This window comes from Sus scrofa, chromosome 9 (assembly GCF_054392235.1).
Source record: "Sus scrofa isolate SSC_HxYL_T2T_F1_AM1 chromosome 9, Sscrofa_HxYL_maternal_Yorkshire_Landrace_v2.0, whole genome shotgun sequence".
NCBI lineage: Eukaryota > Metazoa > Chordata > Mammalia > Artiodactyla > Suidae > Sus > Sus scrofa.
The window spans coordinates 7,353,306-7,368,691 of NC_139391.1; the positions used below are offsets into that span (position 1 = coordinate 7,353,306).

Sequence of the window (15,386 nt, forward strand, 5' to 3'; positions counted from 1 at the left end):
GCCTGCCAGATCCCAGCTCTCCACAGCCCTGAGCACCTGCTCCTTAAGCATGTAGGAACCTCCTAATCCAAACCTCCCCACTTCCAGAAGGGGAAAGTGAGCCCCAGAAAGGGACAATGGCCTAACCAGGGCCACATAAGTCTGAGCACCCATCCCCTTCTAGCCTTTTCCTTGGAAGAGCTGGGAGGGGGAGGGGGGACCTCAGAGATGCTGGAATAAGCCAGTTTCCGGGTGCGCTATGCTGACCCTGCACTGAGAAATGTGCGTTTTTCAGGCCACGTGCAGTAGGGGTGAGGATTCTGGTTCATGTCCTGGAACAGAACCACTAAAACTGCCGGACCTTCCCTGGATCTTTGGCCTCCTGAGACTCGGTGTGCCCCTCTTGAGAGCTCAGAAGGACAGGGGATGGGGTTCCAGTCATGGCGCAGCAGCAAATGAACCTGACTAGTATCCATGAGGACGCGGGTTTGATCCCTGGCCTCGGTCAGTGGGTTAAGGATCCGGCATTGCCGAGAGCTGTGGTGTAGGTCACAGACGCGGCTTGGATCTGGTGTTGCTGTGGCTGTGGTATAGGCCAGCGGCTACAGCTCCGATTCAACTCCTAGCCCAGGAACCTCCATATGCCATGAGTTCAGCCCTAAAAAGACAAATTAATTAATTAACTAATTAATGAAGAAGGAGAGGGGAGGAGAGACGAGGAATAGCCCAAGGTGAGGGGGGAGGTGGGACTTTAGCAAGAGAGACCCCACCCCAAAGCTGTCCTGCTGTCCCCTGGCAAAGCTCAGCCCCCAGCCCTGCCCTCAGGCAGGCCCTTCCTCCCCACCAGGCCAGGGCAGCCCCTGGGAACAAATTGTCACATCTTACTGCAGAGCCACACTCAAGTGGGTAAAAGCCTCCCCAGCTCACACATCAAGAGTGCAGTGCCAGCGCCTCCTACCCCAACCCCCTGGACAGCAAATGCTGCTCACATGCACACACAGGCAAAAGCGCGGGTTCTCCAAGGGTGGTCAGGGCCCAAGTGCACATGCGTGTGCAGCCAGGAACATGCACGATGCTCCCGAGGGACGAGGGCTGGCCCAGCCCGCAAGTCGGCCAGCAGGAGGGCTCCTCCCCCAGGGGAAGAAGCAGCGCTGGTCCCCATGGGGCAGCTCCCAGTCCCGTGCCATGGCCCTGTGAGGGCAGCTCCTGTGCCCACAGACCCACATGGGCACTGGATGGAGCTGGGGGGACCCTGTGAATTACTCGAAGGCCCTTAGCCTCAGCCCAGGCTCCCTGCCTCCCAGGGAGAGTCAGGGCCTCCCCCTGGGCTCCCGGCCGGGGTCTCTGGCCACCACCCCGAGTCCTTGAGCCTGGCTCTAACGCTCCAGGGCTGGACCTGGGCCTGCAGAGCCACAGGCCATGCGGCCCAGGGAGGACCTGGTTTGCCCAGCAAGGCGGCCCAGAGTTTGCTGTGACCCAGGCCGCCACCAGCCTCCCCCTCCCCACCCCCGCCTCCCCCTCCCCACCCAGATGCCAGGCTCTCCTGCTACCCACCCAGTCCTTTCCAGGACTGGGCTCTCAGATTCCTTAAAAGGAGTGTGTCAGCTGGTGTGTCAGTGGGGAGCGGTGGGTGCAAGGAACAGGTACAGCCTGGAAGCCAGCTGGGCCACTGTCCCCCAAGCAGCCCTGACAAACCCTCCAGGCCTTGTCTGTCTGGCCAGGGTGTGACACAGGACTCGGCCTCAACCCAGGACCCCCTCGGCTCAATTCCAGACTTGGCAGGCTCCTGGAACCTCGAATTTTGGAAATTTGGAAGCTTGGGACTGTTAGCACTAAAACCCTAGACTCCTTGATCCCCGCTGCCTAGAATCTCAGACTCCGCATCCTAAAATCTCACTGCCCAATGGGGGAGCGGGGGCAGGGGTTGCGGAGAAGTCCTCGGCCCCCACCACCCCGTGGCACCCTCACCTGCCCTGTGTGGCTGGTTCCCATCCTGATCTGTTCACACCTGGGAGCCTGGATGTCCCAGGAGCCACTGCCTCCTGCTCCCTCCCTGAAGCTCCAGGGAAGCTGAGTCCCTGAGCAGCTCAAGGCCTCTCACTGAACCAGGGACAGGCTCCCGTCTCCAAGGCTGATTACAGGCAGCACCCTGGTCCCAGCAGGGGGTGGGGGGAGAAGGGGTGCCCAGAGGAGACCCAGGCACCGGGAGAAAGGGAGGCTCAGCTACCGCTCCCCCGTCCTAGGCCCTGACACTCAGAAGGAGGCAGGACTCAGCCAGGCTTCCCCAGGAGCCCAGGGCAGCTGAGATTGCAGTGTGACCCTGCGGCTCCCTGCCTGGGAATGGGGACAGAGGAGGGGCTGTGGGAGGTCCCCCTCCTCCTCTCTCGCCCCCCTGCCCTCACAAGCTTCTGTTCTCCCGACAATAAGGACAGTGAGGGGAAGGAAGATTCTGCCACATTTCTCGCTCCCGGGTGGAGCTGGGGGTGCTCTCTGACCCCTGGGTCTGCCTCTGGGCCCCACTGGCCATGAACCTCGCACCCTCGACCACGAAGGTCAGCCACAAAGGTCAGCCCCTCAGCTCCAGGCCCACGCTCCCCAGCCATGTCCACTGGGTCCCCAACAAGCTGGACCAGACGGCAGCCACCCTGAGAGGAAGCAGGTCCTTGGTTTGGTCAGAGAGAAAGACGGATTCTGTGACAAGGCAGGTGGGCAGTGTCTGAAGGAAGCTCAGGCTTTCGAGCCAGGAGGCCCTGCCAGGCCCAAAGGGGAGGAAGGGTAGGGGCCTCAGAGCCTCCACCTGGGGCTCAGGCCAAGTGCGGCTACTTCTCAGCTGCAAGACTCCGTCAAGTCACTCAGCCTCTACTGCCCTCAGTCTGCCCATCTGTAAATGGGGTCTGGGAGATGCACAGTACTCAACAAAGCCTAGAGTGGACAGGACTGGACAAGAGCAGGGAGCAACCTCCAGGAGCCGCTCATCCCCGGGCTGGGCCCCTGGGGGCTAGGAGCCAGTCTGGCTGTAAGCAGGATGCCTTTGCAGGCACCCCATCCCCAGAGCGGGTCACCAGCAATGTCACCTACTCAGGTGGCCCTCTAGTCCCTGCCTGTCACCCCGACTGGGAGTTCCTAGGGTAAGACAGGATTTGGCTCTTGTCTGCCTGCAGTGACCCCCCAGGGCTCAGGGTTCTCCCCGTGAAGCTGTAGAAATCCAGACTCCCAGCTCTTCTAGATAACAGCGGAGCTCAGGGCAATCACGTCACTTCTCTAGGCCTCGGTTTCTTCATCTGTGAAATGGGAACAGTCCCTACCCCACAGGCTGACTGTTGAGGACGGAATGAACTTAGTACATAAAATGCTTAGCACAGTGCTTGGCGCACGGTAAGCCTCCAAGAAACAGCAGCTAATGCTGCTATTGTTACTGTGAGATAACAACTCTGGGATTGAATTCCTCCCCATCGCCCCCCAGTGACTCTGACTGTCCCAATGGTCTGGGACAGGTGTCCTGTCTATGGGGCAGAATTTGTTCTCCCTCCTGAGCTATGTTCCAAAGGATGAGACATTACTAGATGCAAACTCTTGCCTGTGGGGTGGATGAGCCCTGAGATCCTGCTGCACAGCCCGGGGAGCTCTATCCAGGCACGTGTGACGGGACAGGATGGAGGATAATGTGAGAAAAAGAATGTGTGTATCCACGCACGGCTGGGTCCCTCTGCTGTACAGAGAAAGTGACACGACACTGTACACCGATAACGGAAAGCCTGACGATCATTAAAAACTAACTAAGCAAAACGGGAAAACACCCGCAAAGGCTGTTCCATAGGAGGGCCACGAGGAAGACGAACGATGCACTGTTCACCCCCCAGCACCCAGGCCACTGAACGGGGCCACCCCCAGAGCTGGCGGGAATGCGTGGGTCTGGGGGCCTGACGGGGGGGGGGGCTCAGTGAACGGGGGTCCTCTCCGACCGGCCGGAGGGTGTGGGTGTGCGGCAGGGGCAGGCCCCGGCTCTAGGGGCGTGCCCCTGCCGGGGACCCCTGAGGGCCTCCCCACTGTCTCCTGCAGTTCAGACCCTTGGTTCAGACCCCCTTTCTGGAACATGCCACGCCGCTCCCTGCAGCGCGACAGAGGGACAGAGTGCAGCCGGACTGGGCACAGAGGAGGGGGTGACGGGGGCCACCCAGGGGACTGACTCCGCTCCTAAGGAAGGCCCGGGGCTGCCTGGCTGGGGTCACGCTCTGCTCAAGGCTGCCTCGGTCACCAAGGGGACAGCCCCTCACTGAGTGGGACCCTGGACTGAGCTCAAGGGATGACATCGGGCTGGAAATGAGGCCAAAGGAGGCACACAGACACCAGGTTCTGGCCCTGCTCTGACACTGATGTGCTGAGATCCCGGGCAAGTTACTTAACCTCTCTGTGCCTCCGTCTCCTTATCTGCAGAATGGTCCCGAACCTCCAGGCTCGCTGGGAGCACGAGAGTGGTTAACATGCGTGATCGTTGCGTCAGCCCCCACGGGGCTGCGTGCACGCTCGCCGGCATCGTCCCCACTCGCGCTATTCCCCAGCTCTTTCTGCAGCCGTTCTATGTCCCCGAAGAGGGACCCTTGTCGCGTGGAATGATGTCAAGTTAAAAAGTAACAAACGTGCGGTGTCCAATCAAGGCCAGCTCCCTCTCGTTCCTCTCCTCTCCCCAGGGGGTCCCAGGCCAAGAGCCGAGTCAGTTCTAACCCCCACGGGGCCTTGCTGTGGGGTCCTGGTCTGATCTCTGGCCCCGGCCTCAGTCTCCCCACCTGTGAAAAAAGCTTCTGGGCCAAGCGGTCTCTGACGGGCCAAGGCCCTGTGTGCTCCAGCCTCCTTCCCTCCCACCTCACGTCCTCCTCTTCTCTCCATTTCCAACTCGTGTCCTACTGCACCCCCTCCTGCTGCAACAGAACCCTTGGGAGCCTAAAGTGGGGTGGAGGGGACAGCTACTGGGCAAGGGGTACCAGCCTTCAAGGAGCCCAGGGCCCAGCCCAGGACCCCAAGGGTTAAGATGCAGAGTGCAGAGTGGAGGGGGGGAGCAGGGTCAGCGCTGGACAGACGGGCCTGCAGCCCAGGGCCTGCCTCCCCTCCCCCCAGCCTGGGAACAGAGGCCACTTGTTTGGGCATCAGCCGGCTGGCTTTGAGCTTGGCCAGAGGGAGAGGGCCCCTGGAGAGTGGAGGGGACTCCCCTCTCTCCAGCGAGTGTCGCAGGGCTTCGTACTAGGCTAGTCCACTACTAGCCCCTAGGACTCTCAAAGACCCTGACCCCCTGAAGTGACCCCCTTTCCTTCTTTCAAACACACTGCCAGGGAAGGATTTAGATTCCCGAAAGGCCCAGTTCTTGCTCCAGCAGTCTCTCTTCGGAGCATGGGACCAGGGCTTATCACCAAACCCCACGGACTGGGAAACAGAGAAGTCTGGGGACTTGCAGAGTCACATAGTGTTTGGTGGCTGCACAGGGACTGTCCCAGGTCCCAGTCACCCCTGTGGCTCTGCAGTCCCCTTCCCCACCAAGCTCCAAGGAGGCCCTTCCTCGCCACTACACAGGAACTGAAAGACTAGGCAGGAGGCAATAAGCAGCCCGCCTCCAAGTCCCAAAGGACACAGAAGGTTAGGGAGGACAAGCACCCTGCACAAAGGGCTGAGGCTGCAGGTACGGCAGGGCTGGAGTCTGGGAGACGGTGGGGGGTGAGGCTGGGGCTGCTGCGGAGGCCTGAGGGCTCCAGTGAAGCCTGGAGGCAATCTGAGCCTTGGTGGCCTCTGCTCACTTCCACCTCACAGTTGTTAGGAGTCTGGCCCAGCTCCAATGAGCAAGTGGCGAGTGGGGAGACAGGAGCCCCGGACCAGGGTCTGGATACTGCTCAACCAGCCTTGGGTCTGGGGGGTTGGTTCTCTCTACATCCCAGCCCTGCAACCCACTGCAGCCACCTGCCATGCCTCAGACACACCACCCAAGTTCCTGCTTCGCATAAGCTCTGCCCTCCTCTTGTGAATACTACTTAACTGCCAAGGCCCACTGGAGTCATCCCTCCTCCCTGAGCTTCCAAGGGCTGATTTCATCCCTGGGCCTGTCTACACCTGTTTTCTGACTCTTTGGGGCTCCTTTTACCCTGTAATGAGCTTGCTAGGCAGTCTCTGCTGGCCTGGACACTCTGCTCTCCCAGGACAGGTATCCTGGGTGCCTCTCTCTGGACCTCGTTGCCGGCTGAGGTCAAATCCCTGCGAACGTCCACATATCTGTCCCACCCTGGAGCCCTCCCCGCACCAAGCCTGGATCAGGGAAGGCTCCGGGACAGGAGCTCTGGGGGTGGGGGATGCCTAAGCCAGATGCCCACCAAAACTCCTCAGCACTAACACACAGCCCTGGAGATCTGGGCGCAAACACCCACCCCATGCCTCCAGGCTGCACTCCAAGTCTGCTCTCTCCAGTCCCAATAACCCACTCCCTGTGTCTTGACCCCATTCAGTGAACACACACCTTCTTTTTCCAGCAACTGGGCCAGGTAGGAGCTCAGGGGAGGCCATGCCCCATTTACCGGTGGGGAGCTGAGGCGCAGAGACCGGAAGTACTCTGCTCAAGATCACTGAAGCCGCAGGTCCAGCGCATAAGGTCATACGACCGTGCAGATCTGTTAGGGTGCCCGCGGTCAACGAGGTGGGAGCCTGTATCTCACAGATAAGAAAATCTAGGCGCCCCGAGGGCTCCGGATTCTGGGAGCTAAGGGCTGGAAGCCCCTAGTTCCGACGGTTCGCCCTCCTCCCTACGGCCTCTGGCCCGACCGCGCGCCCTCAGGAGGCGCCCCCATCCCCACCGCCAGTCAGAACAGACGACGTGACCCAGCGAGACGCCCGCGGAAGTAGGCGCCGAGCGCAGAGTGGCCGCGCGGCCTCGGCGTTGCCGTCTGCGGAATGGGGAAACTCCGCGGCCACACCTGGCCCAGGGTGGCGGGCGGGAGGCCCCCACCGCCGCACTGACCTGTTCTGAGCGAAGACTCCACGGGGGGACCCGGGGTCCCGGCGCCACCACCGACTCCCGGTGCCGTAGCCGAGTCTCGGCGGCAGGCCGGGCGCGCCCACCCCGCCGGGCGCTTCCGCCAGCCCCACGTGACGCCCCGGGGAGGGGAGGGCGGGGAAGGGGCAGGGCCCCGGGCGGCCACGCCCCCTCCCGGCCACGCCCGGACGCGCTCCCTGCGGACGCGCTCGGCTGTGCGTCTCCTCGGTTTCTCTCGCGGCTCACTGGACCGTCCGTCTCCTGAGGCTCAGGTCTCCCTCCAGCGCCCCCGCCCGCTCAGGCTCCATCTCTTCCTGCGTCTCTCGGCCTCTTGCCATCCCTCTGCCGGTGACTCTGCCCCTGGTAAGGGGCGGTCGGAGGCTGGAAGATCAAGGTCCTGACCTCCTCCTCCAGGAAGTCCTTCCCGACTTCATTCTTTGAAGATATCCTACTTTTGCCCACATCTTTCAGAGGCAGGGTGGTAGGGGCGGTGCCAGTAGAGGGCCCAAGGATCCCTTGGTTAAAGGCTGCAGCCAGAGGTCCTGGCAATCAGGCACCCTCCCTGGCCTAGAGAATGGGAGGTTGGCACCCATCCTGCCAGCACACACACACGGATGGGGCCTGGGGTTTGGCAGGCATTCCTGAGTCCTGGGTCCAGGGCTAAGATTGGGAGTCATTAATTTGGGCACTCACTTACTACATGTCAAACCAAGCTGGGCAACTTATTCCTTTTATCTGGATATGCCTGAAGATAAAAATCATCACCCGGGTTTTGGCAATAAGGGTCTAAGAAGCTCCAGGCCTTGCCCGAAGTTACAAAGCCAGTACTGGGTACCCTGGCCAAGTCTTGGTGGGGTACAGAATCTCTTGCCCACTCCTACTGGACATTCGTCTTGCCCCTGTAGGAAAAGGTGGACCCCGAGCACCTCCTGACAAGGCAAAGGTAAGTCACATCCCGGGAGAGGAGGGTGGGGCTGGATCTTGGGGAGAACTTCCAGCTCCAAGTCCCCATGGGGTACAAAACCACTGCAGAGGGTGGAGCACAGGGCCCTCCTCCCCACCTGATTGCAGGAATAACCTTCAGGCAGCAGAGGGCACTCGGGGCCACAGAGAGCAGGAAAATCCCAGACATCCCTCTAGACTCCAAAGCCTAGACAGCAGAACAGCAGGTGGAACACAGGACGGAGGGCTGGCACCTAACCACTGGCAAAGGGCAGGAGGCCCCACCCTTTCTATTAACTCAGGCCTGAGGTCTTCTAAGTGAGCTGAGGAGGGCTCAAATCACAGGGCCTGGTCCCTCCACTGGAGTCTGATGACACCTCAACCCTCAAACTCTCTCCAGAACATGCTGCACCAACCAAAGCTCTTAGGCCCACAGCCCTGCGGTCTGAGACTGAGGGGCCTCTCCCCCTCCTTCTGTCACAACTGAAGAACGTCAGGCCCTGGTTCCATAGTGTGGACCGAGAGGGCGTTAGGCTGAAGGTCTTATAGGAGAACCCCACTCTCTGACCCTGGGCCTCTGGGCGGACCTGCCCCTTCTCTCAAAGCAGGAAAGGCAGCCAGATAGCCTGGAGTGACTGGCAGAATGCACGCTCGAGGTCAGGTGGATGGATGAGGAGTGAACCAATGAGCAGACGCAAGGAGAACCAACACAGCACTGACAGGAGAGGGTGACAAGCACCACCCCGGCCACCTCCAGCTACCTACGGGAGATGAGAGGGTCCCTAAAGGAGCAAAGGCGAGTGATGAGTAGTAAAATGAATAAAAGGAACTGCAGAACAGCGGGGCCAAGGGCACCGGCCTTGAGCAGGTGGGAAGCAGGCACGGCGATGAGCCGGCTGAGGCTGTGGGATCGTTTATTGGGGCCGTGTCCAGCCGGGCCGCAGCGCCAGCCTGGGCCCAAACCCAGCGTCCCCGGGAGGCGCGGGGGAGGGGGGGGGGGGGAGAAAGCGCGGGAGGATCCGCCGCCCCGGGCTCCGCCCCGTCGTGTCTCGGTCCCTGCCGTGGTGCCCCGCTCAGGTGAGCGACGTGTCGTCGTCACTGCCCTCGCCGCCCGCGCCGCCCGCGCGCTCCTCTCGGCTCTCTGCCACGGCGCTCTCGTCGATGTTCTCCAGCGAGTCCGCGTGCTGCACCGACAACTCCGACAGCGCCAGGCTGGGCAACGGGCTCTGCTCCGGGTGCAGCCATGGCTTGAAGTGCGGCTGATGCTTCTGCTTCCACTCCGGGTACTTGACGCACGCCTTGTACATCTTCTTCATGGCCTGCGGACCCGCCGCACCGCCGAGTCAGGGGTGAGCTGGGCGCAGGGTTAAGTCTCCGCCGCGTCCCCTCCCGCGCTCTGCAGCCGCCGGCCCCGCCTCCCTGGAGCCTGACTCCGCCCCTCAGCCCTAGCCCCGCCCCCGGCTCCAAGTCTCCACCCCCGACTCCGTCCCCCGTCACGGAACCCTCTCCCCCAACCTCCGTACCCCAAAGGCCCAAGGCCACTCACCTTGGGAGCCAGGAACTGAGAAGATTTATTCACCACCCACTTGGGTAAGGAGCCTGTGAGGACAGGGACAGGGAGTAAGGAGAAAAGGGAAGAAGCCGCCTCAGGGACCCAGCCCCCTCCCTCCAGCCTGGGGCTTCCAGAGGGGACACCCCCTTCTCCGGGGAGGGGGAAGGGGAGGGAGGTGAGGCGAGTCCTGTAAGCCTTTCTCATCTTTTTTTTTTTTTTTTAAGAGCCGCTCCCGCAGCCTATGGAGGTTCCCAGACTAGGGGTCTAATCAGAACTACAGCTGCTGCCACAGCCACAGCAACGCAGGATCCGAGCCGCATCTGCGGCCACAGCTCACGGCAATGCCGGATCCTTAACCTACTGAGCAAGGCCAGGGATCGAACCCGCAACCTCATGGTTCCTAGTCGGATTCGTTTCCACTGCACCACCGCGGGAACTCCGCCTTTCTCGTCTTCACTCCCTCTTTCTACCTCAGGTTCGGGAGAACAAATCCTCTGTTATACCCCCAGCCCCAGCCCCAGCCCCAGGCTGCTCGGCCACCTCCCTCTGCTGAGCCCCTGAGGGCTGCATGGAAGAAAACCACAGGGTCCTAGGTGACCACAGGCAGCACAGGGGTTGAAATCCCCGCCAGTGGAGCTCCCGCCTGCCGCCTCCCCTCCACTCGCGCTGGCCTCCCCCTCGCACCTCTAACCCCCTTACCTTGAAGGGCCCTGATGCTCTCTCTTGCTCTGACTGTCCTTCCACAGCCCCCGGCCCAGGAAGCCCAGCTGCTGCAGAGGCCTCTCACTTGAGCACCCTAGCCTGGCCTGGCCTGGCATCAATGGTCCAGTTCTCCCCTGGTCTCACTGCCAAGTGTCCGCTCTGCCTCTGGCACCCAACACTCAGTGAGGCAGTGGGAAGCTCTGGGCCCGGGCCGGTGGCTCTTGGGGGTGCTGGGGGCCTGCCCAGGCACAGATGCGCAGGCTCACCTCCTCTCATCCTCATCCATTCCCTCGCTCACTCCACATTCACTCAGTGGTGCCCACCCTGGACCGGCCCAGGGACTGAGAGAGGAACTCACTGTCCGGGGGCCCAAGAGTGTGCCAGGGGCTCTGCTAGAGGGGGACCCAGGGGCAGGGAGCCAGCAACTCCTCTGGGTGTCAGGGGCAGAAGAGGTGACAGCTGAAGCAGCCCTGGAGGGAGGAGGGAGGGAGGAGAGGTGTTTCCAGGGGGAGGAGAAGGCTGCCTTGACAGGCGTGAGCTGCGGGGAGAGACTGGAAAACCCGGGGCCGGGGGCCGGACTGCACTCTGAGGGCAATGGAAAGTCGCAAAAGAATTTTAAGCAGAAGAGAGTCACAGGGAAATAAGCTTTTTGGGAAAAATCCCTCTGGTAGCTGTGCGGCCAGACAACATGGCTGAGTACAGAGAGAACAACAGATTCAGGAGATGTTTAGGAGGAAGAATCATTGCGAACCAGCGATGAGATCGGGGAGCTGAGAAGAGGAGCCCCAGACACCCCCAGGGTCTTGGCATGGGTGACCGGAGGGTGATGGAGGAGGAGATTTAGGAGGAAGGCTGAGTTAGCAACGGGGACAGTGAGTTCAGAGCTGGATACAGGGAGCCTCGGGGCCTAAGAGACATCCTGAGGGACATGTCCAGGAAGCCAGTGGCCCCGGGGATCTGGATCTCAGCATAGAGGCCCATGGTCACCTGGTCACAGAAGCCTCGGGAGTGGCTGGGCCCTCCCAAGGGAAAGAGGACTGGGGCCTGGAAAACCCAAGCCTCCAGGAAGGGGGCCAATAAGTCAGAGGGGGAACAGCCAGTGAGTAGGGGGCAAGTCAGAGCGGGGAGGGGCCAGGAGTCCGGGAAGAGAGCTCTGCCAGCATCCGTGGAGGGCGACTACCACCGCGGCCCTTGCTTTTCAAACCACTGTAAAGCCTCAAACTTTGGTTCAAAGGATGTTTTGGGTGCAAATGCCCCCAAATGCAAAACACTTCCTAACAGAGACCCTTCTGGATCCCACTGGATCAGCAGATCAAGCCCCATCCCCTGAGGTAAAGGGAAGGACCCTGATGGGCTTCCAGGGCCAAGCCCTCACCTTTGGGGTCCACCTGGGCCAGGTAGGTGATGACGCAGCTCTTGGGCCCCGTGCTCTGGATGAGGTAGCCCGTCTGGATGGACACAGCTCGGACCAAGTCTTTCCGAGGCGGGTATTTCTGGGGATGGAAGGCACAGGGAGGTGAGACTCAGGTGTAGGAAAGGAGATGTCTTTGTGAGTACACCAAGCGCACACACACACACACACACACACACACACACACACGCACGCGCAAACGCACACTCGCACATACACACCGCCTTGCCCTGCAGCCACCTGCACCTGCCTGTCCTGCCTGGCGCGGACATCAAGGGCGGGCTGGAGGACCCTGCCTCTCGCTTCTTGGTCCCCCCTTTCCCTCCAGCCCCCACTGGAGCACTGAAGGCCCACACTGTGCTCCCCTCGTCTGCTTGAAAGCCCCCGCAGGGACACAGGAGCCATTCTTCTCACTGCACAGGAAGGAAGCTGAGGGCCCGCGGGCTTCAGGCCTGGCCTGAAGTCACGGAGAAGTCTTGGTAGCAGCCAGAGTCCACTCCTCAGGCTCGGTCCCTGGCCCTGCCCACCCAGCAGGGATGGTGGGGTGACTCACAGGATGTTTGACTGAGTAGTTCATGATGATGTAATCAGTGCCCATGGGGAGCCAGGAGCGGAGGGTGATGACGTCACGGTTCTTCAGGGGCTTTGGACACCTCCCTGTGGAGGGCGAGGGACAGTTCAGCCAGACTGCCCGCCTGCCAGCCTGCAAGGGCGGGCGTGACGGAGCCCAGGGACACAGGGATGCCCGGTTAACTGCCAGCTCCCCCGATCCAAACAGATACCGGCCCCCACCCCGCAGACCTAGTTTCTGGAACTGGGAAAGAACCCTCTGTGCTCCTAACTCCAGCCAGCCCTTCCTCACCTTGCTGGCCTGACCTGTGTGTAGACGTGAACATCGGTGTGTGAGCAGTGGTGTTACTGTGTGTATACGTGAAATACGTGGCTGAGCACACGGCATGGGCTGTGGGCTGCACACATGCCTCTGTGTGCCTGTGTGTTTGTGTGGAACGTGTATACGTGAACTTGGGAATGCGTATGCCTTTGCAAGTCTACCTGCACGTGTGCCCAAATGTCTGGGAGCGGAGAGGGTGTCAGGGAGGGCGGCCCTACAGCTCTGCCCTGGGGCCTCTGAGCAGCCTGGCCCTGGGGGGGCCACGAGGAGGGGAGATGGGAGGCGGAGGCCGGCGCGGAGGCCCGGGTGCAGGTGGACGTGCTTGCGCCTGCTCACAGGAGTAATAGCCCACGTCAGCGTTGACTGTCAAGCGGGCAATGTCGAAAGTCTCAATGACGTTGCTGTCCCACTTCTTCCGGTATTCAATGTCGTGGAGGACGTCGTAGAGCGTCTCCGCTGGCACATCGCGACACTCCATCCGGCACTGCGGACAGACAGGCGGGTTGTCAGAGCCCTGCTCAGGGGGCAGGAGGGCAGACAGGCGGGGGGGGGGGGGGGGAAGAGGAGGACTGGGAGGCACGGCTGCTTCTGAAGCCAGTGGAGGCTCGCCTCTGGTCATGGGTCCTGTCCGGGCCTCCCAGAGCCACCTGTTCCAGCAGGCGGCCTCCAGAGACCGTCTCCCCAGCTCAGCCCCTGCCGAACCGCCCCATTCCTCCCACTCTCCTCCTCTGGGAAGTCTTCCTGAACTACCCAGCCAGGCTTCTGGACTCCCATACACCGAGTCTCCTTATCTGTGCCCTCCAGGCCCCTGAATGTCAGGGGCAGAGGTTCACAGTTGATTCAGCACACAGGCTGGGATGAGTACATGGTAAATGAAGTGGAAGCATGAATGAACAACCAGATGCCTAAACGGATGATCTCCTTGTTTCTTTGCTCCATGGTACTTACCACCTGGCTGGACCATTTGTCCTCTCCACCGCCCCCCCGCTGCCATTCAACAAACATCTTTGGATTTCTTACTATTTACTAGCCTTTTTCTCAAACAGCTTTCCATCTAGGGGAGAAAAGAGCCCAGGAAACATTTTTTTTTTTTGAAAAATTTAGCCCCCACAATAACTCTGTCCGACAAGAAATCCAAGGAGAAACTGAAGGCTCAGAGAGGGCAAGGAACTTGCCTAGGATCACCCAGCTGGTAAGAAGCAGAGCTGGGGTTTAACCTAGATCATATGTCTGGAAAGCAAGTAAAATAGAACCAGATTTGCACTCAGCTAGATGAAAGAGTCCGTATCTTTGTTCTGTGAATGTTTTCACCCGAGAGCCCAAACCCCGGGATCAAGTTCCCCTCAGCAAATGGACAAGTTTTTATTGCGTAATTTTAAAAAGTTTCCCAGAATTGGGTGTTCAGATGGTGCCAAGAGAACCACACACACCACTTTCTACTAAAAAGGAAATATGTGCAACTATGTGAGGGGGGTTCCCGTCACCGTCCTCCCAAACTTGGGTTAGGCCTTGGCACCACTGGCGGTGATGAGAGGGCCCAGGAAGGACATGTCACACCACCTACTGGGCATGCTAGGCCCCAGTGAACTCGTCAAGCCCTAAATGTGCTTCGCTTTACAGAAAATGCAAAGGACAGAGGAACAAGTTAAGTGTCACCACAGTACAAGACGAAGCCAGATGGTGACAATCTTTTTTTTTTTTTTTTTTTCTCCCTCTCTTTAGGGCCCCACCCAGGGGTCCAATTGGAGCTGTAGCTGCCGGCCTACACCACAGCCACAGCAATATGGGATCCAAGACACCCAAGACACGCCTGTGACCTACACCACAGCTCACGGCCACAATGGATCCTTAACCCACTGAGTGAGGCCAGGGATGGAACCTGCAGGTCCTCATGGATACTGGTCAGATTCATTTCCGCTGAGCCACGGCAGGAACTCCCTGGGGAGACATTCTGCAGGGCTACTGGTCAAGTCTCTTCTACTGGTCAGTGTCATAGGAAGGGGCCGGACTGGGCTAAACTGAAACGTACAGGACAAATAACCAGATAGAGAGTGTGGCTCCGAGTTGCATCCTGGCTTGGCCACAATAGCTATAGTGACATTTTTGGGACAAGTGGAGAAATGTGACTATGACCTGAGTATTAATTAAATGTGCTAAAAATTTACTGGAACACCATGATGGAGCCTGCTGCCTGAGGGAAAGCAGGTTACAGAATGGAATGCATGATGTCATCTCCTCCGGGGTTGGGGTGAGGAATACACGCTCGGAAAAAGCCCGGGAAGCGCAACAGCCAAGGTGTGAATGCCGACGAAGTCTATTGACGACCATGTGATGGCTGTTTTCCTTTTGCCGTCTGTATTTTTAATTATCTAAAATATATAGTACGTTTCTGCAATAACGAAAAGCATTTAAATAAAAGGATCCACAGAGACACTGAGACACGATCACCAGCTGCCAGGTACCAACCTAAGTGCTTGCTGCACACTGCTGCGTTTTATTACTACAGCAATATATGAGCCCTGACGTACTAGTCCCATTTCAGTTAAAAAAGGGGAGTTCCCATCGTGGCTCAGTGGTTAACAAACCTGACTACTATCCATGAAGACGTGGGTTCAACCCCTGGCCTTGCTCAGTGGGTTAAGGATCCAGCGTTGCCGTGAGCTGTGGTGCAGGTCACAGATGCGGCTTGGATCCTGCATGGCTGTGGCTCTGGCATAGGCTGGCAGCTGCAGCTCTGATGCAGCCTCTAGCCTGGGAACCTTCATATGCCACGGATGCGGCCCTAAAAAGACCAAAAAAAAAACAAAAAAAAAAAACCCTGAAGTTTAAGGACAGCTCCAGCCTGCATACTCACAGCAGTCATCCTCCCTGTCCTGTTTGCTTTTCTGCTCCACAAGGGGGT

The 15,386-nt window shown here is 59.6% G+C and overlaps 2 protein-coding genes across 35 annotated transcripts in view; both read right to left on the reverse strand.

Moving 5' to 3' along the window:
- Positions 1–7,087, reverse strand: part of ARAP1 (ArfGAP with RhoGAP domain, ankyrin repeat and PH domain 1) — a 63,091-nt gene extending 56,004 nt beyond the window's left edge. For all 16 annotated transcript variants that reach the window (XR_014814571.1, XR_014814572.1, XR_014814569.1 and 13 more), the window contains exon 1: positions 6,971–7,087. The gene's annotated coding sequence lies outside the window, so the exon portion shown is untranslated. The remainder of the gene's footprint in view (positions 1–6,970) is intronic.
- Positions 7,088–8,824: 1,737 nt separating this feature from the next.
- STARD10 (StAR related lipid transfer domain containing 10) overlaps positions 8,825–15,386 on the reverse strand; it is a 44,207-nt gene continuing 37,645 nt past the window's right edge. For 18 of the 19 annotated variants that reach the window (XM_084974175.1, XM_084974176.1, XM_084974173.1 and 15 more), the window contains 5 exon segments: positions 12,821–12,968; positions 12,146–12,249; positions 11,557–11,674; positions 9,474–9,526; positions 8,825–9,246 (listed from right to left, as the gene is read on the reverse strand). In XM_084974175.1, the coding sequence (XP_084830301.1) occupies positions 9,001–9,246; positions 9,474–9,526; positions 11,557–11,674; positions 12,146–12,249; positions 12,821–12,968 (669 nt within the window). In that variant the 3' untranslated portion in view covers positions 8,825–9,000. 19 annotated transcript variants of the gene reach the window in all.